At 36.3% G+C, this 23,759-nt stretch overlaps 2 protein-coding genes across 2 annotated transcripts; both read left to right on the top strand.

The window, feature by feature from the left end:
• The first annotated feature begins 1,534 nt into the window (after positions 1–1,534).
• LOC121411338 lies at positions 1,535–4,851 on the top strand. The gene is made up of 4 exons (XM_041604007.1): positions 1,535–2,204; positions 2,681–2,916; positions 3,168–3,263; positions 3,614–4,851. The coding sequence occupies exons 1-4, from the start codon at positions 1,637–1,639 to the stop codon at positions 4,004–4,006; spliced, it is 1,293 nt and encodes a 430-aa protein (XP_041459941.1). The 5' UTR covers positions 1,535–1,636; the 3' UTR covers positions 4,007–4,851.
• A 5,573-nt stretch (positions 4,852–10,424) lies between these two features.
• Positions 10,425–22,465, top strand: LOC121412064 (E3 ubiquitin-protein ligase RAD18-like). The gene is made up of 13 exons (XM_041604976.1): positions 10,425–10,695; positions 11,964–12,045; positions 12,538–12,670; positions 12,855–13,143; positions 13,705–14,047; positions 14,490–14,589; positions 15,102–15,210; positions 15,890–16,036; positions 17,028–17,088; positions 18,162–18,833; positions 19,757–19,881; positions 21,356–21,423; positions 22,110–22,465. Exons 1-13 carry the CDS (start codon positions 10,636–10,638, stop codon positions 22,252–22,254), a joined length of 2,334 nt encoding a protein of 777 aa, XP_041460910.1. The 5' UTR covers positions 10,425–10,635; the 3' UTR covers positions 22,255–22,465.
• Positions 22,466–23,759: the final 1,294 nt, after the last annotated feature.

Genomic DNA, 23,759 nt, shown 5'->3' with positions numbered 1-23,759 from the left:
TGTACAGTGAGGTTCAAAGTACTGATTTGTTTGTTTGATTTGGGGGGCATTTAGTCACTGGACGATTGCATTACTGCGTTCAGAGTCAACGAAAAGTAATAAAAAGCAGCAGCAATATAACGAAACTGCTTCCTCGTGATCACTTAATGACCTATAACTACAGAAAAGGTTTCTTTATATAGAAAGTAATCAAATCTATTTTTTATAAAGTAGTACACATGATATACGCCTAACGTGAAACCTTAACATGATACATACATCACAACGAACTAAGCAATCGGGTGAGTACTTATTTTGATTTCTATTTTTGTTCATTATTTTGTTTACTGGTTTCCCGGAGTCAACATAGTAGTATAGTTGGCAATAAACGTGCATATAGGCGGCCCAGCTGTAAGTAACTTGAATTAATTAAAAAAATTATCATTCAAACCAGTCTCCAAATTATTTCAGTCACATAATTAAACATGAGTAGATAGAAATTGCGGCTTTAAAATATTGGACACTGTATTGGGCAAGATATTACCAGAATGACGTCTCTATAAGATCACATACCTCTTTATTCAAATTAAGATTTGTATACAAAATATGACACACGTAGAGGCCTATCCTATCGGGTCTACCACAAAATTGTAATATCTATTTTTGTTGTAATGATTAATAATACACACGCAAAAGAAATGTTGAATATAAACTAATCTAGAATGTTAGTTTCGTTAATACCTACATAATGACATCTGCCTATCTTCCGGAGTCATTTGAGCTATATTACGTTTTCGACGACATAGATTTATTTTTGTCCCATGCATGTGCCTTTTTTTTCCAGGGGCATACAGGAACAAGGGGGGGGGGGTGAATCCCCCATGTTGGTGCGTTCAATGGAAAGTTTCAAGGAGTGTACATTACCATCCCTGATTTAGTTTGAAAAGGAGATTAGTTGTTTTAACTTGCAATTAATTTATCAATCTTCTTACCCATGTTGCTTGCTCCTTTATTCTCGATTAGACCTATATACTTTCCGCAGTTATGATCCAATAATAGCAAATCATTTATATCTGATGGTTTGGTTTTCTTTTATAATTATGTTATGAGAAAGGTAGACACCTAAAAGTTATGCCAAAATGTTATCGTTGTTTTTTTATCATCGTAACTTACTAAAGTATTCCCAACATCATATTAACTTGCAGCAAAACGATAGAAAAAAAATATGACAAAAATAACATTGTGACCATTGGGCATCCTTGAATAAAGAAGGTGTTTGCCTACAGAGAAGCAAAATAGTAATAATAATACTTTACAACTCTATAACTGGGGCTGAATCAATCATTGAAACAACTGCTAAGGGAATTTTATACAGTGATGTACCGAAGAAAAATTACCGTCTCTTGGTCTATGTGGTTAAACAAACAATTGCACTGTCTCAATACATTTTGAATGAAAGTGGATACGGACCCCCCCCCCCCCGGGCTGATGAAGCCAGCTAGTATAGCCTATGCCAAAATGACACTGCTTTTATTACATCATATTTTTGCATGTAGGCCTACTGATTTTTGTCCTGATCGTTCATATTCACAACCTTATACCAAACATGCAGATAGTCGTGAGATAGTAAAACGAGTAATACAGTACTGACACCGTCATGGATCACGACAGCGCGCCGTTGTTGGCAAATGACACAGATGTGAGTGTTCTCTTCAGAGAAAAACCAGGCCCTAATGAGACCAGTATAAACATCCAACCACCACCATACCAAGATGCCCCCGCAGCCAGTCCAGCAAAGTACTACGACTTCAGGTTCCGTGGTCGAACTTCATGTCGAATTCGATTGACTGTCCTAAACGTCTTTCTCACGATCATGACGGTGTTGAGCAGCTTAATGATGGCGATCACACTTCCGCTCTATTCGGCGTCGATGGTGACGGAGAGCTCGACGGACGAGTATCCGGTTCTCTTCTTCACTGCTCTTTGGTTCCCCATCTTCTTTCTCGGTCTCGTGGCCATCAACAAGTTCATTGATCCAGAGATGAGTCTGAAGTCGACGGTCAGTCACCGGGTCATGGCTATGGTGGGAGGGATGAATTCACTGAATGGTCTTCTGGTGGTGTATGCCAGTGATCCTGAGAGAACGAGTCCTCAGCTACAGGCCATCCTGGGTACTTCGGTTATTCCATTTACCGTAATCTCCCGGTACATCATTTTAAGAAAAGGTGAATAGACAATAGGGGAAACAGTAGAGTGGCCGTTACATAAATCAAGTATATCCCACAAGACAATACTGAAATAAGGCATAGTCGTGACAGCATGATATAGAAGTCACTCTTCTTCGATAATTTTTACCAGGGTATATAGGGTGTGACAAAATAAGCGAGTGGGCTTTACGATGCAGGATTAGCGGCATACCATTTGTTGCTTTTTTAAGTGGGGATGGAGATCGATGGGCATCAGAATTGTCTGCAACCTTTTTGAAAATTAACTGAAGTAAAAGACTTAATTAAAACTTTTTTTCGTGTCATATCCCATCAAAATACATTTTAAAAATAGGAAAACTGTTCTAAACATAATTATGACGGGTTGGATTATGCATAGAGTGAGTAAAGCGATAGAGCTATCGAGCTATATTTAAAAAAATGTCACTTATCAATTCAGTAATGTTCTTATCGTTTTTTTGTCTATGCATTTATAGGTGTAAGTCGAGCTCGATTGGTATGCACAGGAATTGTCCTGATTGGTCTCTTCATCTCTCTTGAGCCAGTTATATTCAGTATTGATCAACCTGACAGTGGTAGCGGAGGTGGTGGCGGTGGTGGTGGACATGGAACTAGTGTTGCTCAAGTTCTTTGGCCTTTCGTTTTCGCCCTTGGTTTCCTGCCATTGGGTATTCTCAACACACTCATCGAGAGGGAACTCAAACGAGATCAGGTTGGATGCTCCATGGTTTATTTTCAGCGCCATTATTAATCTTGTTCAGTTCAGTTTCATTTTGCACATCTAACTTTATTAGTATTGATTGCCAATCTTTACAGAAATCTGGTCATTAATTGGTACGATGGCAAGTGGTAGGAAAGGGGAGGCGTTCAACTTCGTCACTATACTTTACCAATATATGCCGACTAAATCCTTTCTATAGCTCTTAATGATTATTATTACCTTATTTTTATTTGTACACGCAGACACAATCTCTAGTTTTCCAGACTTGGGTTCAATTCTACAGCACAATAATCATTTGCCTTCTCTTCTGGACAGATTTTATTCCTGGTTTTGGAGCGGTAAATATAAGTTTTCTGTCATTATCTTAATATTATAAATCCACTTTACATTATGAAGACCTGAAATTGTTTCGATAATTTTTCTATTATGATGCAGTAAAAGCAAATATCATTCGATCAATACAATCGTGACAATAAGGACCTATAATAGAGCAACGCATCTAGAGAGAATGGGATAGAAAAAAAAAATCATGAGAGAGAGAGAGAGAACACTTGACTGAGACGATTTCCCCGGGCTATTTTCTTCGAAATAATCACGAATTCTATATCACTTTACCAATGAACATGATGTAAGTAAAAAAAGGAAAAAAGTTTCGTGTTTATAATAGTAATCGTTATTGATTTTCCAGGCTAGCAATCCATCAGAATTCGGGGAAAACCTGAAGCATGGCTTTAACTGCATGTACGGTCAGAACCCAACCTGCAGCGATGCCGTTCTCTATGCCATCCTCTTCATCATTAGCTACTGTCTCGCCAATCTATTCATCTTCCTCCTCGTCCGCTTCGCCGAAGGTGCCGTGTATCTCGTCATCGTCCAGGCTCTCGTCACCCCACTCGGTGCCATATTCTGGACGCTCTTCAATCCCGATCCGTCGTTCCATTGGAAGCCTGTTTTCAATCTCGCCACGGCGTTCGTTCTCGGCGGTCTCGTCATCATGGTACCGGCAGTAGTATTCTATAACTATTTCGGCAACCAAGAGGCAAAGAAGGAGGAAAAGAAGCACCCAAAGGAAGAATATTAACAAGCCTACATTTATCATAGAGCCATATTATCTTACTTTTATATTCAGTACTATTCAATTATTTTTTAAAATGTGATTCGGTGCTAAGTATGTCCCTGTTTGAAAAATAAGTCAAAATTATCTCCCCCCTTTCAGTGAATTTAGTGTTGATTTTGTATTTCATAATACGAAATATGAAATGTTTTCATTTTCTCGTCATTATGATATGAAACAAGTTTCATTTCTCCTGAATTGGCATTGCTATAAAAAAAAATTAATAAAATTGAAACAGTAAAATGAAAAAAGGTATAGTGAGTGATATCATCGACTCTCAATAATTGCATATCACCTGCGTTGTGCTTTTTGTGTTTTGTGAAAAAAAGAGAAATTTAATAGATCCGACAGTAATTACATTTTCAACTTTTTGCTCGTTCCATTTCCCTCTTTCTATCAAAATCAACTTTCATCTGAGTAGATTTCCCCTGCTACATGGACAGAGAGGAACAGAGGGGCACTAAACAAAAAAATGGGCGTAACCAAAGACCTTGTAGTAGTAGTAGTAGTAGTAGTAAGAGTAGTAGTAGTAGTAGTAGTAGTAGTAGTAGTAGTAGTAGTAGTAGTAGTAGTAGTAAGAGTAGTAGTGGGCGTAACTATATTATGGCGCGTGCGCACCTCCGGCCCCACTTGGACCCAACTTCCACTGTTGAAAATTAGTTGCCCTTTCGGGGCCACTCTTATGGCAATGGGTTTATTTTCATTTGGTCTAATTTATTATTTTTTGCTTGTCAATATTTTTTGCCTGTTCCCCCTCAAATTTTGGGTAGATAACCAATTTTTTTTGCTTGTAAATAAATTTTAGTGGTCCCCCCAAAAAATGTTGGCTTCCGCCGCCAATGTTTTGGTCTATCATAAATTCGTCCAATAGCATGGTCTAATTGCCATTTCGTCTAATTAATAACCAGTTGGCCCAATGGCCATTTAGTCCATAGGCCATTATTTTGGTCTAATTTGACTAAGTGTTAATTAGGCAAAATGAATGAAAATAAAACGAATATTAGACCAACGGGTTATGAGACGAAATAGAAAAACTGGTGATTAGACCATAGAGCTATAATAGCTCCATGATTAGACGAAGTGATGATTGGATCAATAAATGGTCATTGGACCAAATGTTTGTGAGACGAAACATTGGTGGACAGAATGGCATGAAGGTGTGTGGTGAGTGGACGAGTTGGCAGTAGAAATGGTAGACGAATTAGCCATTTACCATGTTATGCCGCATGCATTCAGAATGATCCTATATTGAGAGGGATAAATTCATTATCTTGATTGATTGTAAAATTGAGATGGTGAAATAAACCCATCAAAATATACAAATAAATATATAAATCTGAACAAAATGCTATTCAAAACTTCCAGCTATCATCAATATCAACGATGAAAATAATATTGATAAAGCATTTTTAAATTATGGCTGAAGAAAAATCATAAATTCACGCATCTATTTTTTTTATATTTAGTTCATGATAGGAAATATATAGGAGGAATCCACTTGAAGGAAATTGAATGCGGATCCCTGGCATACTGAAATAGATACAGTACGTATAGAACTCTATGAATGAAATTGTATTTGTTAGTAGGAAAGTAGGAAACGCAAATCCACTTTTGCTCATTCTTCATAAATCATCGTTTTTGTTTCACCCAAATTTGTTTCCATTAAGGAAGTTAATTCTTCCACTATGTTTAAGAGTCATCAATATATAGATAACAGAAAATTAATGACAATTAAAAAACATCATGCAAGTGTGTTTTCTTTTACATGATTTTCATATAAATTATCATAGTTTTGGGAATTTAGTCTCTTTTAATACACATTAATTTCAAGTTGTTACTATATCAGGCAAAGGTTATACATGTAACTAGTAAACACTAGCAAACAGAATAGTAAACCTAGACTTTATTATGAAGGTTAAGGGCAGTGGCGTAGCTAGGATTTTTTTCATGGGGGTCCTTGCTTTTTCAGGGGGAGGCACCATTTTTCCCGTGTGTGTGTACGGTATCAAGGGCCGCGGCGGATCCGACTTTCTCCAATAGGGGACGGGGCCCGAAATAATCGATCAGTCACTTCTTAGTTTTATTCTTATAAAACAACATTAAAATGAAATAATCTCATAAGCCTTATAAAAAGTGCGAGCGCGAAGCGCGAGCGATTTTTTTTTTTACTTTCATGTATTTTGTCCTGAAAATGTAATATTCTGGGCAATGTTATGTGTGATCCTGAACAAGATTCGTATGTAAGTAGATGGTTACTGTGAACGCCAAGCGCGAGCAGAAATTTTTATTAACTGTTCTAGCATTATCGAAAAGGCCTGTTAAGGACTGCTTACAGCTACCCAAGAAGACGGTATATATTTCAAAAATGCGAGCGCAAAGCGCGAGCAAATTTTTTGGGCATTCCGACCTAAAAAATGGTGATTCTAACCACATTTTTGTATTGATAAATGGGATAGGTAAGATAAAAATTGAATTGCATTGAATTGCAATGGAATAGGTATGTAACTAAACAATTGATGCGAGCGCGAAGCGCGTGAGGAAGAAAATTGAGATTTTAGACCTAAAAGCGGGGCCACTCTATTCATATTTTGTAAATTATAAATAGGATATAGTTAATTTGGTATCGTTAATAATGCGATAGTGAAGCGTGAGCAGACAGTTATTGATATTCTAATGTGAAACTGGATAAGTATGCACTTAGTAAAATGCACGCTATATCGCGCATGTTTTAGATTCGACCTAGAATCTGGGCATTCTGAATACATTTGTTCAATGTAACATTATGGAATACACGTAGAAAATAGGAACTTGGCAAATCAAACAATGTGGCCACGCAGCGTGAGCTTAAAATGCTGATATGTAGACCATAAAACGGACATTTTACAGAGCACTATACATTTGTAAATGAAAAAAAAATAGTGAAAGCTCGATGTTCGAGCTAAAATATGTTATCAGCCAATTGAGCAAGATATGAATCTCACCGAACAGGCAATTCTGGCGCAAAGCGCCAGCAAAAATTTTATATAGTAACATGAAAGATTTTTTCTTCTTCTTCTATAGTGAGCTTCTCCCTTTTTTTTTTTGCTCTGCCGATTTCCGGGGGGGGGGGGCACGTGCAACGCAGCCCCCCCCGTAGCTACACCACTGGTTAAGGGAATCAGAGAGAACTATTAACCCTGGGCAATTTTCATGCAAAAGACACTAAATCCCCCAATTCATACAAAATAAAAGATATCTTTTAGGGAAAGTTTTGATAGTTGGACCTTTGTCAGATTGATGCACATGGTGAATGTCTATTCAAACATGCCCCAAAAATGCCAAATGATAAAAAAATGGATTTAGTTCAAGTTTTCATGTTAGCTCGTCATGTAAAGGAAAGAAAATGAAGAGGAATTTAAGTGAGAGATGGAGATGAGAGACCAATAATGGTGACGTGTGCATGGACGAACAGGGGAAAGGAGGGGACGTTAAAAATAATTGATGTTAATCTATTCAATACAATGAAAATGGCCTTCGCGTGGATAGATTTAAACTAACGAAGCAGCTAGTCCCCAGCTTAAAAATGTCTAATATTATCCGACCAAATCAAGGAAGCGAGCGAAAAAAGCACTTTCATAACGATTGAGAATGTTTTTCATAATCATTATTTTCATTTATTTTATGCATTATAACACCCATCACGCCCTAATGAGTTTTATGGATGAGCCAGAGGGCATGTGATTCCACTTCACGATCGATACAGTCATGAAAGTGGGCTGTACAGACTATACGGTAATCAGGAAAGTTGTATGCGTTTCGTTTATCCATAAAGGCGAGTGAGTTATGGTAAAAGTACGAAAAATTTCTACTTACCAGAGCAATATAGAAACATTTGAACCTATTAAGTCCATAAGGTATAGAATATGGCACAGAATGGGATTTGAATGACAATGGCTTTCACAACCCTTATTTTTTCCTGCATGAATGCCTTTCTGAATGAGATACTTAACATGCAGAATCTTGATAATAAGGAACCCAGGTAAAGAACCCGGGGGGGGGGGGTGGGGCGGGTCAGGGGCGGATCCAGCTTTCGCCAATAGGGGGGGGGGCGATTTTTTTCACCCATATTTTTCTCGATCGGACGTTCAAAGTTTTTTTTTTTTTAGGGGTTGTCTCAGTGGCGTAATAAGCACAAAAAAATTGAGGGGGCTTCATACGGCATATCGCGTAAACTAAATAAGTTGCGAGCGAGAAAAAAAATTGACATCTTATTTACAAAAATCAAAGTTTGTGATAGATTTTTACATAACATTTGAAAATTTATAGGCCTATATTTCACTCTTATCCCTTCCCTTTTCTCCCCCTTTTCTTGGTCAGTCATTTCTCAGCTTTATTCTAATAAAACAACATAAAAAACGTAATAATCTCATATTAGCCCTATTCGAATAGTTCGAGTGCGAAGCGCGAACTGAAAATTTTTGGAATTTCATGTATTTTGTTCTGAAAATTGAATATTCTGGGCAATGTTTGTGAACCTGAACAAAATGCATAATTATGTAAAAGTGCGAAGCGCGAGCAGAAAAGGGTACCTGTTAAGGACGACTTGCAGTTAGCCATTAAGACGATACATATATCAACTTTCAGATAATGCGATGCGAAGCGCGAGCTGAAAATGTTTTGACATCCCTGCCTAAAAATGACATTCTAAGCACTTTTTGAAATAAACGGTATGGATATAAAAATAACAACTGACGCGAGCGCGAAGCGTGAACGAAAAAAAACGAGATTTCAGACCTAAAAATGGGACACTCTATTTATGTTTTGTAAATTATGAAAAAGGAAGTTCCTACATTAATAATGAGAGCGCAAACTGAATAATTTTAGCAGATCAAGCTGCATGCGTATCTCAATAAACATGTCTGCACATTTTTTTGAGAAAGACAGAATTTGGACATTCTGAATACTTTTCATTTTTTGTCATGAAAATCAACAATATGAGTGTGAAGCACAAGCGGAAAATATTTGTTTCGGTATGAAAAGGATGAATTTAATCACTATCCAAAGGACTTTGTAGGGAAATTGTGAAGTGTATGTGGAGAGCACCACAAGCGTACCTAGGGGGGGGGGCAGACTGCCCCCCTGACGAGTTAAAATTCATGCAAGGGACGTATTCCTGCCCCCCCTGACGAGCCACAAGCGGTCCCCTCCTTTGAACTTTCTTGCTTGTCATTTTTTTTTGTGATGCAAAATGTCCTTTTTTTCTTGCTTGTCAAAGTTTTGGCGGACGAATTTGCCCCCCCCCCCTCCTTCGGAATTCTAGGTACGCTACTGGATAGCACTTAATAAATGATGCAAGTGCGAAGCGCGAGCTGATATTTTTATCACTTTTATTTTGACCTAGGACCTGGACATTTATAGGCCTATCGTAAGGACATTTTGTCAACAAAATGGTGACTATCTTCCTATTCTTCTTCCTAAGTTGTAGTCTTGTAGATATTCCTTTCTGTAAAGTTATTAGGAATTCATGAAAATTTGATTATAAAGTTTAATGTCATAAGCCTAATCAAGTGAGTGAAATTTGTTGACATTTAAGGCTTGAAACCTCCATATTTTAAGCTTCATGAATTGGATTTATGAGGTAATATATTTTTAACTATTAATGCGAGCGCCGAATCGCGTGACCGTACGAAATTATTGACAAACTGTCATAAAAGGGTTTTTTAAAAGTAGTTTGTTATATAGAATCAATGTATAAAGAATCTTATGGAATAAACAAAGACAATATGTAGGCCTACTTGGCAAATCAAATAATGCGAGCGCACAGCGCAAAAAGCTGCACTATTCACACCATATACAACGGACATTTTACAGAGCACTTAAAAAATCAATTTGTAAATCAAACAAAATAATAAAAGCTCGATGTCCGAGCTGAAGTATTTTTCTTTTTATATTGACTTCAAAACTTGATATTTTAAGCTACATATCAGCCTATTGAGCAAGATTATGTATCTCATTGAACAGGTCTATTTATCATGAATTTTATTGTTTTCTGTCTCAAAACCTATCGGATTTTTAGTCGCTCTGATGATAAAAATTTGAAATCACATTAATTCATGGTTTGCTTGCAAAAAGGGTTAGGTCTACAATGATGAAAAACTATATAGGTGACAGAAATTGAAGACAGGAAGATATATAATTTCTTTTATACCCTATTTAATGTTAACATACATCGTGACAATTTAGTTTCTCATAAGAATATTTCAATAAGTGAGAATAAAAAACAGAATTTTCTCGGAATGGTGAAAAGTGGATCTAATCCTTTATGCAACCAAATTCTTCATATAAAGCGATCTACTATTAAAAGAGGAAGGAGGTAAACAAATACCGTCTCTTAATAGCTAAACTGCACACAGTGTCATGTCATTTTCGATTTACGCGCGGAGTTCAATCTCACAAACATAAACTTCCCGCCACGAACCGCCAACAGCTGACTTTGCACGATGCTATGAGAAGCGGTCACGGGAAATGTCATGTGCAGTCCCATATGGTGAGAACCGTGTTGCATACAGAAGACTTTGCCGACCTGCCCATTTATCTTCGAAAGGAATTCTGAATTAATGGAATTCTTTACCATTACTGATCCATCAGACTGGCCATCAAGCATGCCGGAGTTAAAGGTAGACCTCTAGATCTTATTATTATATTACTAAACTGAAAAACACAAGTTATGTCTGAGTTATCAAAATCAAACTCAAACTGCTCAAGGCCCTAATCAAAAATGGATTTCACAAGAAACGAATTGTATTGATTTCACAAATGATGTTGATGTCACTGTTAAGAATTTATATCATTGTGTAAAGTGCAGATGAGTTTTTCATGGGCTCTGGCCCAACTTGTTTATAAATGTTTTATAAAACTTTTTTTTTAACATTTAAAAATGTTTTTCAAAACATTTTTTTGACTTTATTGTAAAATGTTTGTGTGATTAATTTCTTATTTTGTCCATCACTTGCAATATCATAACCTTGTTCATAGAGTGAGTGGCGTACATGTAGATAGAAAAGCAACTCGGGGGGGCACTCAAATTATAAGATGGGGATGTGCCTCACGAAACTCTGAAATATGGGTCTAAGCTAAGGTACTGACTACAAAGTACAAGGCTTCGTAACAAGGATAAAATACTTGGCTTGGGAACTAAATTTATACTGGGCGGTTATATCATAACCTGGTACATTGAATAAGTGCCGGGCGGTGTGACAACGGTCTACGGGATGTGATCGAGGTGTAGTATGGTGCATTGCTAGCGGTGCCGTGCATGTATGTGGGTGCAAGGCCGCAAGCCATGCATGGAGCTGCTAGCAGCTACTAATAAGAGTTGCGAAGCTGTGTGTGTAACTCTAGCATGTACTAGTGCTTGTGCTTGACAATTTTGGCAGGGCTCGGGAACTGAGATGTTTCGTATTAACGGGGGCCTTGCGAATCGGGCAGGGCGGCTTCTGAACAGATCTTTTGTCATTCTGAGTATCTAGTGAACTGAATATTAGGTCTGAAAAAAGTGGCACGTCCCTGTACCACCAATATATGTGAGTCCCCCCCCCCCCCCGTGACTCAAGATACCTGGGTATTCCTCTTTTCTGAATATCTTGATTTTAAGAAAGAAATAATCAAATAGATCTGTTTATCATTTCAACTTTGAATGTGGGCCTAGATCTAGTAGATCTTCAACTTGAAGTTGAAGAAGTAATACCAGCTCTTCCAATCTAAACTTGGAGATCATTTAAGAATTTTACCTCATTCTAAAAATCTAGCCCATGAATCATGAAAGGAGTCGCCATGTTTAATCTCCTCAGCATTTTTAGATATCTATTGACACTTGAATCAAGTCTTGATCATTCACATTAATGATATCTTCATAATAATGAGCTTATTTTTTTTTTCATTTCAGACCATAGATACTCTACTGAGATGTGGTATCTGCTACGAGTTCTTTGACATAGCTATGATCCTTCCAAAGTGCTCTCATAACTGTAAGTAGATCTAGATATTATTCTTTATTGTATGGTAATATTATTTGCTCTATTTAATCATGAGAGATAATGATTTGATGATGGATATCATATAATAATTATTTCTCTATAACAAAAAAGCTGATAGGGTTATAGGCTTATATACAGTGATTAATAATCATATAGGCATATTGTAATCACAATATAAGCTCTGGTGACGTACAAAGTTTAATCAACATCATAATATGAGTAAAGATGGGCCAAGGAAGGTAACCACTGAAAACATCTGCTGTTCTCAAAATATTTCTTGAGATATTTTGAAAACAATGATGTTTCATATAGAATTGCCTTTCTGAGATACCAGTAACTTTTCTTTATTGCACTCTTAGATTCATATGAGGAATGGGCTGTGCCTTGAGCAATGCAATGTACATGTTTTTTTCAGCAAGACCCACTTATGTCATTTTAAAGGCGATTAATTCTCAATACAATAATTGGTTGTATTTTAATTAGATTGCTCCATATGCATCCGTCGCTACATGAACTACAAGAACCAGTGTCCGACTTGCAACACACCTGCAGAAGCATCACAGCTGTGTGCCAACAGAAGCCTAGATCAGCTTGTTGCAAATTTCAAAGTTGTCAGGTAAACAAAAACTTATCAGGCAGTCTTCAAATAAGCAATTTTGTCAGCTTGGGGGTGAAAGTTAACTTTTTTATTTTGCGTGAATATAATGCTATGTTAGCAATGTTGACGGGAAATAATTTAGAGTCATTCAAGCTTTTGATTCTATATTCACATAGAATCTATCCTGTTTCCATTTTCGCAGACCTCTTATTCTAAAACTCTGCAAAGAGGAGGCTAAGAAGACTGGCAAGAACATCTTACTTAGTCCTCAAAGTGAACCAGCTGGGGGAAAGAAAAAACCCACTCCGGGGACCTTGCGAAGTCCTCCCAGAGAGCAGAATGTTGGAAAGAAAACTAAGAAGAGCAGTCCTTTCTTGAAGGAATCCAGTAATGATAGTGATAGCGACTTCACTGCAGTAGAACCAAAGAAATGTCTAGTGTGGAAACACAAGAAGGAGTATACAGGTGAATTGATGATTCTCTGTTTTCTTGTTTATTACCTGATGAAAACTCACATGTCAAGAACACATCTATCGACGAAATATTGATTGAATTCTCTCAAGTTTTCACCAGAACACCACTCCGAAACTTGGTGAAGGTGATGACATTAATTTAAAGAATATGCAAATATGATTTCTATTGTCCTCGACAACTTTGCATTATTCCAATGATTGCGAGTGGATCACAAATTCTACCTCGAATGCTTGATTAATAACCTGAGAACTGATTCATCAAGTTTCGCATATAAGTAAAAGTACAATGGAAGAAATACTTTTTTAGGATCCAGATGGGATCCTAATAAAGCTTGAATAGCCCTATGGCATTTCAAAAGCAAGGTTCCCAAAACTATAGCAGAATAATAATTGCAAGATAGAAGAGAGAGAAGGGGGGGGGGGGATTAACTGAAAGTTACTGACAAGATGCTTTATGAAAGACTCCCTTAGGCTCCAGTGAGGTTACAAGGTTAGACCAATTTGGATAAGTGGGAGGAGATAATATAGAACATGTGTGCTTTAATTTATATTAAATGCATGTTAACACTTTTTCCACAGAGACGATCAAACTACCAGAACACCAGAGACAAAATATCCAGCCATGCATCTGACCTTGGATCTTCATCAGCTGCATCTCCCCAAAAAACCGCTTCCTCAATTGAAGAAGATCTGTTGATGGAGCCAGGTGGATCAACAGAAACCTCTTCCTCCACTCTCAATAAATCCAATGAAGAGAATATTGATCCCACATACCAGGTACCTAATGACGGGGATCTCAGCGATGAAGATGTATTTGCTGTAGTGACACCTTCCAAGCCATCCACTAGCCGAGGACTGACAAGTGTACATGTAGGATCAGCAGCAGAGAAGAATGAAACACCAATCACCCGAAGTGAAAAGGGTAGGTTTCTTTGAAAAATATTTGCATTTGTATGTAATTTTTCACAAAGGTGTACTAAATTTAAACTATTTATAAAATTATTAGGGCTTAATCGAGACAGAAATGTATCGTTCCAGATTCCAATGGCAATGATAAACATTTTAAGAAAAAAAGAAAACTATATATATTTTTCTCACCTACTAATTTTCTTTATTCATATTTTGAACAAGATTGATTTCCCAATCATATTCATTGAAATGGGAAGCAGGATGGATTAGGATGTCACAGCTCGTTCTTGCTTCCCCATCCAAAATGGCCATTGCCTATCTCTTGCGAAGTTTAACAAATTTTCAGGACCTTTTCCATGTGAGCCTGTAAGTTTGAGTCTTGACCTTCTCACAAATCTGTTTGAAGCTGTAACTTTGTTCTCTTTATTTTTCTCTTATTAATCATGCTTTTCAAGTTGAATGTCCTGTATGTGGAGTGCCTATTTCCTCCAAGCACATCAACGTTCACCTTGACTCGTGTCTTACTAAGAGTGAAGAAAAAGAAGCCAAAAGAAGGTAAGAAATAGAACTCAAATTATGTACATAAAGATTTTTTTTCTCTTTCTCCTTTCCCTTTTTCTTTATGTCTTTTATCATCCCCCCCTCTTTTTTTTATCCATTCTATTTCTATACTTGTTATTTTTTATGATATTAAAATTTTTGGCTTGTAGCAAATATTAATTTTGATATCCACATTGGGTTGGTTTTGTTGCCAATTAAAATCAATTTCTCAAGTATTTTCTATCATGCCTAGGTGATTCCTTTATAATAAATGAATGAAATTTGTGTGAGTGGTAGAATGTGCCTACAACTTTGATATACTTATCACTTTACATGCCTTTAACATTTGTGGTTCAATGGCCTTGATAAAACTTGCTTTTCCTGTATTATTATTTATAATAAGAAATGAATAACATTCCTGTGAGTGGTAAAATGTACCTACAACTTACAAATCACTTAACATGCCTTAAGCATTTGAATTTCAATGGATTTGACCCCTTTCAATATTTGTGTTTTATCATTATTAGAATGCCAAAAAGGAAGCCTTTGCCTAAAATTGTCTCCAGCTTGCTGTCGGATAAAGAGATGAGGAAGAAACTAAGAGAATATGGACTTAGCTCTCAGGGGAACAGACAGGTAAGTGTTGATTGTTTTCTTGTAAATGTAGGGTATGAAATTAAGAAGTTTGAAGATGAACAGCCAACTGAAGTAGATCAAATGCAAAATAAACTCATCAGGAGGGAACTCTGTCAAGTTTTAAAGCAATGTCTGCATGGCCTACATTATTTTCAGAAGGTAATGTAAATAAATATTCAGATACTGAGCCAATGAACATAATAGAAATGGGAAACCAAACTCATGGTTTATGCAGATTTCCTGACTAAATTACGCTTATATTACCGCATATATTAAAAAAATGTCCAATGCTGATGCGTGCTTTTGTCACAGTGCGCCAAATTGATGCCTGTTGCCATGCTTATCCATGTTATTTTATTCATGAGTCCACTGTTTTCAATTAATGAGCCCACTCTTCAAACAGTGGACTCATGAATAAAATAGCGTATCTATACAGACTCTCGATACGCGCTAATATGAGCGTAATTTATACAGGAAATCTGCATAAACTGTGGATTCAGCCATGGATTTTCAAAACCACCTTTGTGAATTTGGGCCAAAATGTATGAATAAAAAATCTAGTTAGATAGAATGAAGGGGGAAGATATGTATTGTTAATTTCAAGTTTGTAGGTACTGATCTAAGTTTCATATATATTCATGTCATCATGATATGTATGTCCACTCTTTCAAATCATCAGATTCTCAACAAGCGATTGCTTGAGTACACCCTGATGTACAATGCACATTGCGATGCTGCAAATCCTTTGCCAGTAGAAACCATTGTCAGAGAATTCAACAAGATTGATAAACTCAAGGGACAGCCTAATCCCACTCATGCTGAACAGGTAAACCATCCTATGATAATAATTTTATCCGTTTATTTATGACTTTAATGCTTGCATTTATCAATCTCTCATGAAATTAGTAAAAGATACAAATAAAATAATGCATCTCATAATAATAATAATAAAAAAATTGGAGCACCTCAGAAAAACCTGATATTGTCATGTAGAGAACTCTATCTAGGCTAAAGAAGGTTGCTACCTAATGTCTTACCTTTAAAATCAAGCTTTCTCTATAAATCTGTCCTCAAAAGTTTTGAGAAAATAAGATACAAGGTTATAACAGCCCAGTGATGAAATATAAAGTAAGTAAAGAAGATTCTTGTTTTATTCCTTAAAGGTCAAGTCCACCCCAGAAAAATTTTGATATGAATAAATAGAGAAAAAATCAAATGAGCATAACGCTGAAAATTTCATCAAAATCGGATTTAGACTAATGAAGTTATGACATTTGAAAGTTTCCCTATTTTTCACAAAACAGTGATATGCACTACTTTGTGGCATGCAAATGAGACAGCTGATGATGTCCCTCACTATTTCTTTTGTTTTTTAGTGTTTGAATTATACAATATTTCATTTTTTAACTGATTTGATAATAAGAACCAACTTGACTGAACCATATAGTATTTAACAATGCTAATTCCACATGTTCATGGTGGTTATCGTTGTTTCACTTGGTAATGAGGAGAAATTTAAAATATTTCATATAATAACAAAACAAAAGAAATAGTGAGTGGATGACTTCATCAGTCTCCTCATTTGCATACCAACCAGTATGTGCATATGACTATTTTGTGAAATTAAGCAAAACTTTAAGATGTCATGACTTATTTTACATCCGATTTTGATCAAATTTTCAGTGTTATATTTGTTAGATTTTTCTCTAATTATGTAACTCAACTTTTTGTTGGGGTGGACTTGTCCTTTAACATAATCTTCTGTTCTAGATATATTCTTATCAGTAATGACTCTACTTCTTAATTCCTTATTTCAGAGACTAAAAGTAAAGAGATCTCTTCCTGAAGACGAGATAGCAAAAGCACAAAAAGAATATTGTAAGTACATGAACATCATGTATGTAGTGATAGTAATGTTTTGTTGATAATTATGAATAAATATTAATCTTATTTCAGATTGTATTTATATGATGCATGTGTGTAATGATATTGCAAGAACCCTAAAAAACTTTAAATTTTCCTTTTACAGGCATAATATTCTACAGATTAAAATTGGAATTCAGATTTTTTTTACATGAAATCCTTTGCCCAAGAACATTTTCATGTTTTTTTTTACTTCTTTTTAAAGTAAAATAACAAAACTATCAGACTCACCTTGAAAAATCACTTGCGATTTCTGTACTATGCAAGAGCTTGTACCCCCAAATGGGGAGCCTCAGACTTTGGCGGTGACTTAGTGACCCTTGGCTGTTTTCTAGATTTTTATTTCAGAGGAGAATATGATGCCTGTGTTATGGGGGGAGGGGGTGGGAGTCAATTTGGCTCCCTTCAGGCTTATCTCAGCCATGAAAAACCTGAGAAACACAATAGTTTACATGTGTAAATGGTGTCTCTATGTAGTTTTTTGCGAATGAAACCATTTTGTATTCTATTATAGAAAATAATGCAAATGACATAGAGGAAATTTTGATGCCAGATCTTTTGAAAAAAAAATTGTCGAAACTATGTTACAGTTTACAAGAAATTGTCAAAATTTGATAAATTGTATAGCTATCTATTGTTTTGTAATAATTTATGTTAGCTAATAGTTGTTTTGCAAATTACTCATGTATTTTACTAGAATTTTTTGTGTATTTTTATTCCAGAATCTAGTTTTTATCAATATCAAATGAGAAATTACGAAGCAAAGGACTTAGGAGTCAAATTAGCATTGATAGATTGGTTGATGTGCAGTTAAATTCTTCAATGTATCATCATTAGAAATGCTGCATTTTTATTCAATGTCCTAGGATCTCAAGATTTCACACACCTGATAGTAAAGTTAGATTGAATAGTCAAGGCACTTAATGTTTTCCTCAGCTAGGAGAAAAGAGACTGATTTATTATTGGCTAGTTGCTAGTTTGCTAAAATTAATTTAAGTTTAATTTGTTTCGTCCTTACTTTTCAACAGTGAAATCTCATGGTGCGCAGTTTAATGATCTAATAAAGAACATCAGAGACCGTAATCAGAACTCTAAGAAGTCAGGGAAAGCGGAAGCTGAAGAAGGGCCCAAACTTCCATCTGTAACCAAGATACCTCCAGCGACAAAGGATGATGCCATGCCAGGGACATCTTCAACCGACAGTGGACATGAAGTTGTTGAAAAGAACAATGATGGTGCTGCCAGAACTCCTCCAAACCCAGAGGAACCCTTAAGTACTGGTAGAATAGATGTAAAATCAACAGGACCAAGTGATCAACTCTGCAGCTTAGACAACTCTGATGTTCCGCCTATGGACTCACATGCATCAACAGAAAACATTGATGTCACTGAGAGACAAGAAGGGGCCAAACTAAGCCGTCTAAAATCAAAGAAGAGCAAGTATTTCACAGAGTCCACCAAAGACATTGATGGCACAGACAGTCGGATCTCATCTCCAGAGGTGGAACTTCTAGTTGAGGATAGAGAGGAGAGTGCAATAAAGAAGTGCACTGTGGAGAGGACAGAAATGGCAGGGAACTCTGAGGAACAGATGGATGTGACAGAGGATGAGATCAGCCCTGTCTTTGGTCATTGTTCCATTGGTAGCAGCAGTGGCAAAGCTCAGTCCAGTTCATCTGTGAAGAAATCAGATAATGATGGTGAGACTGCCTGGTTGACAACTTGTAATCCTCTTTAATTGCTTGTACTTGATTACCTGTTTTAATATTTTAGTGCGTTTTGATGCCTCTTCTCACCATATGGGTGCCAGAGCCAATGGGTGATTTCAAGTACGGTGTTGAAATCTGGTGTTGGTGTTGTGACAACACCAGCCATATAACCGTACTTGAAATCAGGCTGGTGTTGGGATTGACCTTGAAAAATATGACGTATTTCCGGCAGTTCGTGTTGAAGAATGGTGTTGAATGTCGTCTGCTAAACCCAGCACTGCGGCTGGTGTTGACGATCTACTTGCAATTTCCCCATTCACCAACACCAACCCCCAGGGATTGGGAAAATCATGATTTCAAGTTCGGTGTTGGTGTTGGCAATCTCAAGCTCGTGAACAGGCGGTGAACACGATGAAACATCCTGGTAAAATTAGCTTTTACAGTTAAGATGAGTTCAAATTATTTGAGCTTTATATATTTTGATGAAGAATAATGTTAACTTTTTTGAATTCTTGAATTAATTAAAGCATCGGTATTCTGTACGATGAGAATTTAATGCATTTCTCTCCGATTTCATTTTCGTCGTCGAGACTTCTCACGTGAAGTTGAGATGATTTAGCAGTGCAGAGGCGTGACGTCATGTGCTATCGATAAACACAACCGGTATCGTTCCTCTGAACCCAGCTCGGTGTTGGAGCTCGGTTCAGCAGACTTTATACGCTCTCATCACCAACACCGAACACCGTACTTGAAATCACCCAATGAGTTTTGTCCATTCTTGCAACTTATAAAGAATGTTTTGAAATATAGTGATCTGCTAGTGATGAATATGCTTTTTTCATGAAAGCTATACTCTGTAATTAAATGTGCATTCTTTGATATTCCATATGTTTCGTTTGCATTGTGTGTACTAGGTACTGAGATGTTAGATAAGCAGCAGGGAGATGTTCTACCTAGTTCAGTACCACCTCCTCCCAACACCTTACTCCTGAATGATATTGATACTATCTCAGAAGGAAGCAGCTTAGTCACTTTAGAGGTAAGTTAATTAAATTTGCCTCAGGAAGCCAAAGATATTGGTTTGTATTCTCATAGCAGTGACCTAGCTGAACTGGCTTAGTCCACTTTTCTGGAATGCCTGTTGCCATCTCATTTATTATCTCCTGGGGGGTGTTTCACAAAGATTTAAGTATGACTTGGGTCGCACTTAAATGTCGACGCGTACATGATATGCAACGCGCAATCTTATTGATCAATACGCAGTAGTGCGCGTCCTCTTGGCGTGATCTGACCAATGCTGTCATGCCTTTTATACTGCGCGCAACTAGACATTTAAGTGCGACTCTAAGTCATACTTAAATCTTTGTAAAACACCCCCCTGGTTTTGTGTTTGGTGCATATTGGGTTTAACAGAGGTTATTGATCAATCAGATTGGATTATTTTCATCTGGGAATAACCTTTATTGTCATCATCTAATAGAGGTTAAAGAGCAATGTTGAGAATGCCTTGCTCTTAGGATTAAGTGTCACGGCCAGGTTTTGAACCCCAGACTTTCTAGAGTCTAGTCAGGCGCGTTAAACAACGGCACTTCTGTGAAATATCTGCAAATTAATTTAGAGCCCAATGAAAAGTGCTGTAGAAAAATATTTAGTTAATGAAATGAGAGGAGGAAAGTTAGTATTGTGAAGTATAGATTTCAATAAGGTATTTAGTGTATTATCTTTGTTTTGAATATTGGATGAGGGAAAATGAAACAGTATTGCATAAAATGTCGACCGAAGTTTGTGTTCATCTGCACAAAAGTCAAAGCTGCACCAAGAAGACTACCAACGATAATGTTTTTAGCTTGTCTGCCTGTTATTCAGTTACTGATGAATGTGATTTAGGATACAGGTTTTCATAAAACTTTGAATAGTTAAGTTGGCATTGGGGGTGGGGGGTAAAGGGTCTTGTTTCTTTTTTTTTTACTTTTTGTGGTAGCCAATTTGGTGCTTGGGTAATCTGGCTTTGGCAATTGTTACTTTCTACTTCTTAAAGAAGCCAGACTGGACTAACATTTAAATTTGAATATCGGAGGTTGTTACCATGTCATGGTTGAGTTAGCACACTGAATAATTATGCAAAAGTGCTAGTATTGTTTTTTTTTTGCCTTAGCTTTAGAATAGTTTATATTTGACTTTATCAATGTTTAGTATGCATGACATAGGTAATTATATTTTTACGCAAAAGTTGGGTAAGGAGGATAGGAATGTTCTGCCAAATTATTTTGCTAAAGTGTGTTCGGCAAAAAACTTCAGTTACATTACTTTAAAAAAATGGGAGTTACTTTTTGATTGTCATAGCTTGCACTTCCTCATATATACCATATATGAATGTACTTTACAATGTCTTTTTGGTTGAAATTTAAAAAGTTACTATTATGATTGATATTCCAGTTTCCAGTTGCTCTTGATCAAAAGTTTTTTTTTCATAAAATTAAATGAATTTCTCCATTCTTCCCCATTTTATTCAGTCTTTCAGTGAATCTGGTAGTCATGGTGATGTGCCTTCACCTGGGGACATTAACTGTATACCGGAGAGGTAAGCTGATTCTTTTTTCCTGCCTTCGCGCACCAAATGTGGTTGCCGGAGACATTAATGTGTCTTAGGGTTGTCAGTCCATCTGTCCTGTTTGCATTCTTGTGATAAGTATTAAACAGTACCGTTTCACGAATCAACTTAAAACTTTGTCCAAGTATGGATTTGGGAGTGACGATGATCTGATAAGAGTTTGGGTTACAGAGGTCATTATATACATTGAAAAACTTGTTCTTGTGATAACAGAACCGTTTGAGGGATGGACTTAAAACTTGACTCATGTATGCATATCGGAGGGACAATGATCTGATTAGATTGTGGGGTCTCATGGTCAAATGTATTATTGTAACAGAAAAAAAATCAATTAAAATGAAATAATTTCACTTCATGCATATATAGTTCCCGTAAATATACATCCCGTTTTGTGAGATTTGTACTACATTCTTTTATTATTTCCTTCTGTGAAATTCTTTTGGTTGTATTTTATGCTATACAGTAGCTGAAAGATTTTTTTTTTTGGGGGGGGAACAATATTCTATAAGGACTTATATAAAAATTATATTCCATGCAGTAAATAAGAGGAGACCCGTTTCTGCAATTACATGATAAAAATGTATAATGTATGAATTAAATAATTCAATTTAATTTAATGCATTGATCCATCCACTTTTACTTGATTTTATTTTCAGCCCTGATGCAGTTCAAGAAAAGAAAAACAAGCGAACAATTCGGAGGAAGCGTAAACCAGAAGTCAATCCTGATGATGTGTTAGAGACAGGGAAGGAAACAAGACTAACGAGATCACGAAAGAGGGGGAAAACATCGGCTTACTGATAATCTCACATCTATATGTGATGCAACACCGACTGCATGTTCAATGGATGATAATACTGATTTGTATATGTTAAAGGCAAAACACACATTGAATAGTGAATCTTTGTAATTACGTAGATAGAACAACACTGGTCACCTGACAATGACATTTGTTCCTTTAACACTTGCTCCAACTGAAAATCCAAGCATTAAGCCAAACATAAACTTTAAAGGTAAATGCTAGTTTTGGTAACGATATCAAAATGAGTTCGTACAGAATCCAATGAAATGACCACCAAAGTGTCTGTTTGTATAAATAAAACGCATGTGCCAAAGGATTCTGGAAGAAATTGTGTAATTGCTGAGAAATCAGCAAATAAGCACAGGATTCGGGTAGAGTGTCGGGCCCGACGCTCTAAGCAATAATTATACATTGTCCCACGTGCGCTTATCTGTGTTGGGGATCTTCGGTGTGAACATTTTTCAGCGTAGATTTCAAGATTTCACAAAGTTCAGTTAATGTACTGTACCAGATCTAGATCCTTGATGATATACTGACAATTAAGCCTTGTTTTACAGACTTTCTCATGAAATCAGTGTTTACTGCAACTACTGGAATTTCTCTTTAAACGTAACTATCCTGAATCCTAATCTGACATGATTCTGAACCAAAAACCACTATCACAAACCTAACCTTCACACTGCATATTCAAATAAATTAGCAGAGGAGCAAACGTCCTTGTTACCGAAAGAAGAACAGTGAATTGGATACAGAATTTCGCGAAAGTCAGGGAATCTTATACATCTTTTCCAAAAGTAAAGTATTCTTCTACAAGCAATACAATATTATTATTCATTCAGTATATTTTCTTATAGTGAACAAATTTATGCTTTGGTTACATGCAACTGAATTGCACTAAGCTTAATTTCATACTGTAAATCAGTGTCTAATGTGTTTGCCAAGTCAGGAAAATTTAGTATTCTGTTGTGGAAAATCAGGAAATTTCAAAACAGTAAGTCACTAATCCTTGTAATGAGATATAATGCCACAAAAAAAAACACAACCTACTACATGTAAGGATTGGATTGGTTTTGAGTATGACATTTCTTTCATCTCTCATCCTCTGCTACCATTTTGTTATCTTGATAGTTTTAGTAGATAGATATCATGTCAGGCTGTTAAAACTTCATATCTCAAAATCCAACAATTTTGCAGAGAGCTCTGAAAATGCTGTATTATTTAGTTAAATGGTATAAATGGCAACCTTTCTTTTGCCGTAATTTACAGCTTTTTCTGAGATATCCTCAAATTTCAAACTTTGAGATACAAGGTTTTAACAACCCACAGAAAATTCATCATTCTGAAGGAAGGCATTGTACCATTTTAGGATTAAGGTTTAAAATTTTGTCTGGAGGAAATTTCTGCCAGTATTATTTGCTGCAATGATGATTAATCTTTATATGCATGGTTTGAAATTGGACTTGTTATAAAAATCATTTGTATATCAATACATTTCTTCAAATCT

This window comes from Lytechinus variegatus, chromosome 3, assembly GCF_018143015.1.
Source record: "Lytechinus variegatus isolate NC3 chromosome 3, Lvar_3.0, whole genome shotgun sequence".
Classification (NCBI taxonomy): Eukaryota; Metazoa; Echinodermata; class Echinoidea; order Temnopleuroida; family Toxopneustidae; genus Lytechinus; species Lytechinus variegatus.
This window is presented reverse-complemented; position numbering and strand designations above follow the sequence as displayed.

Bases quoted from the DNA above. Each gene is read 5' to 3' on its own strand.
- LOC121411338 (XM_041604007.1), top strand. From the start codon at position 1,637: ATGGATCACGACAGCGCGCCGTTGTTGGCAAATGACACAGATGTGAGT. The intron at 2,917-3,167 runs GTTGGATGCTCC...TTGTACACGCAG, and splicing joins GGGAACTCAAACGAGATCAG to ACACAATCTCTAGTTTTCCA. The intron at 3,264-3,613 runs GTAAATATAAGT...TTGATTTTCCAG, and splicing joins TTATTCCTGGTTTTGGAGCG to GCTAGCAATCCATCAGAATT.
- LOC121412064 (XM_041604976.1), top strand. From the start codon at position 10,636: ATGGAATTCTTTACCATTACTGATCCATCAGACTGGCCATCAAGCATG. The intron at 10,696-11,963 runs GTAGACCTCTAG...TTTTCATTTCAG, and splicing joins CAAGCATGCCGGAGTTAAAG to ACCATAGATACTCTACTGAG. The intron at 18,834-19,756 runs GTGAGACTGCCT...TGTGTGTACTAG, and splicing joins GAAGAAATCAGATAATGATG to GTACTGAGATGTTAGATAAG.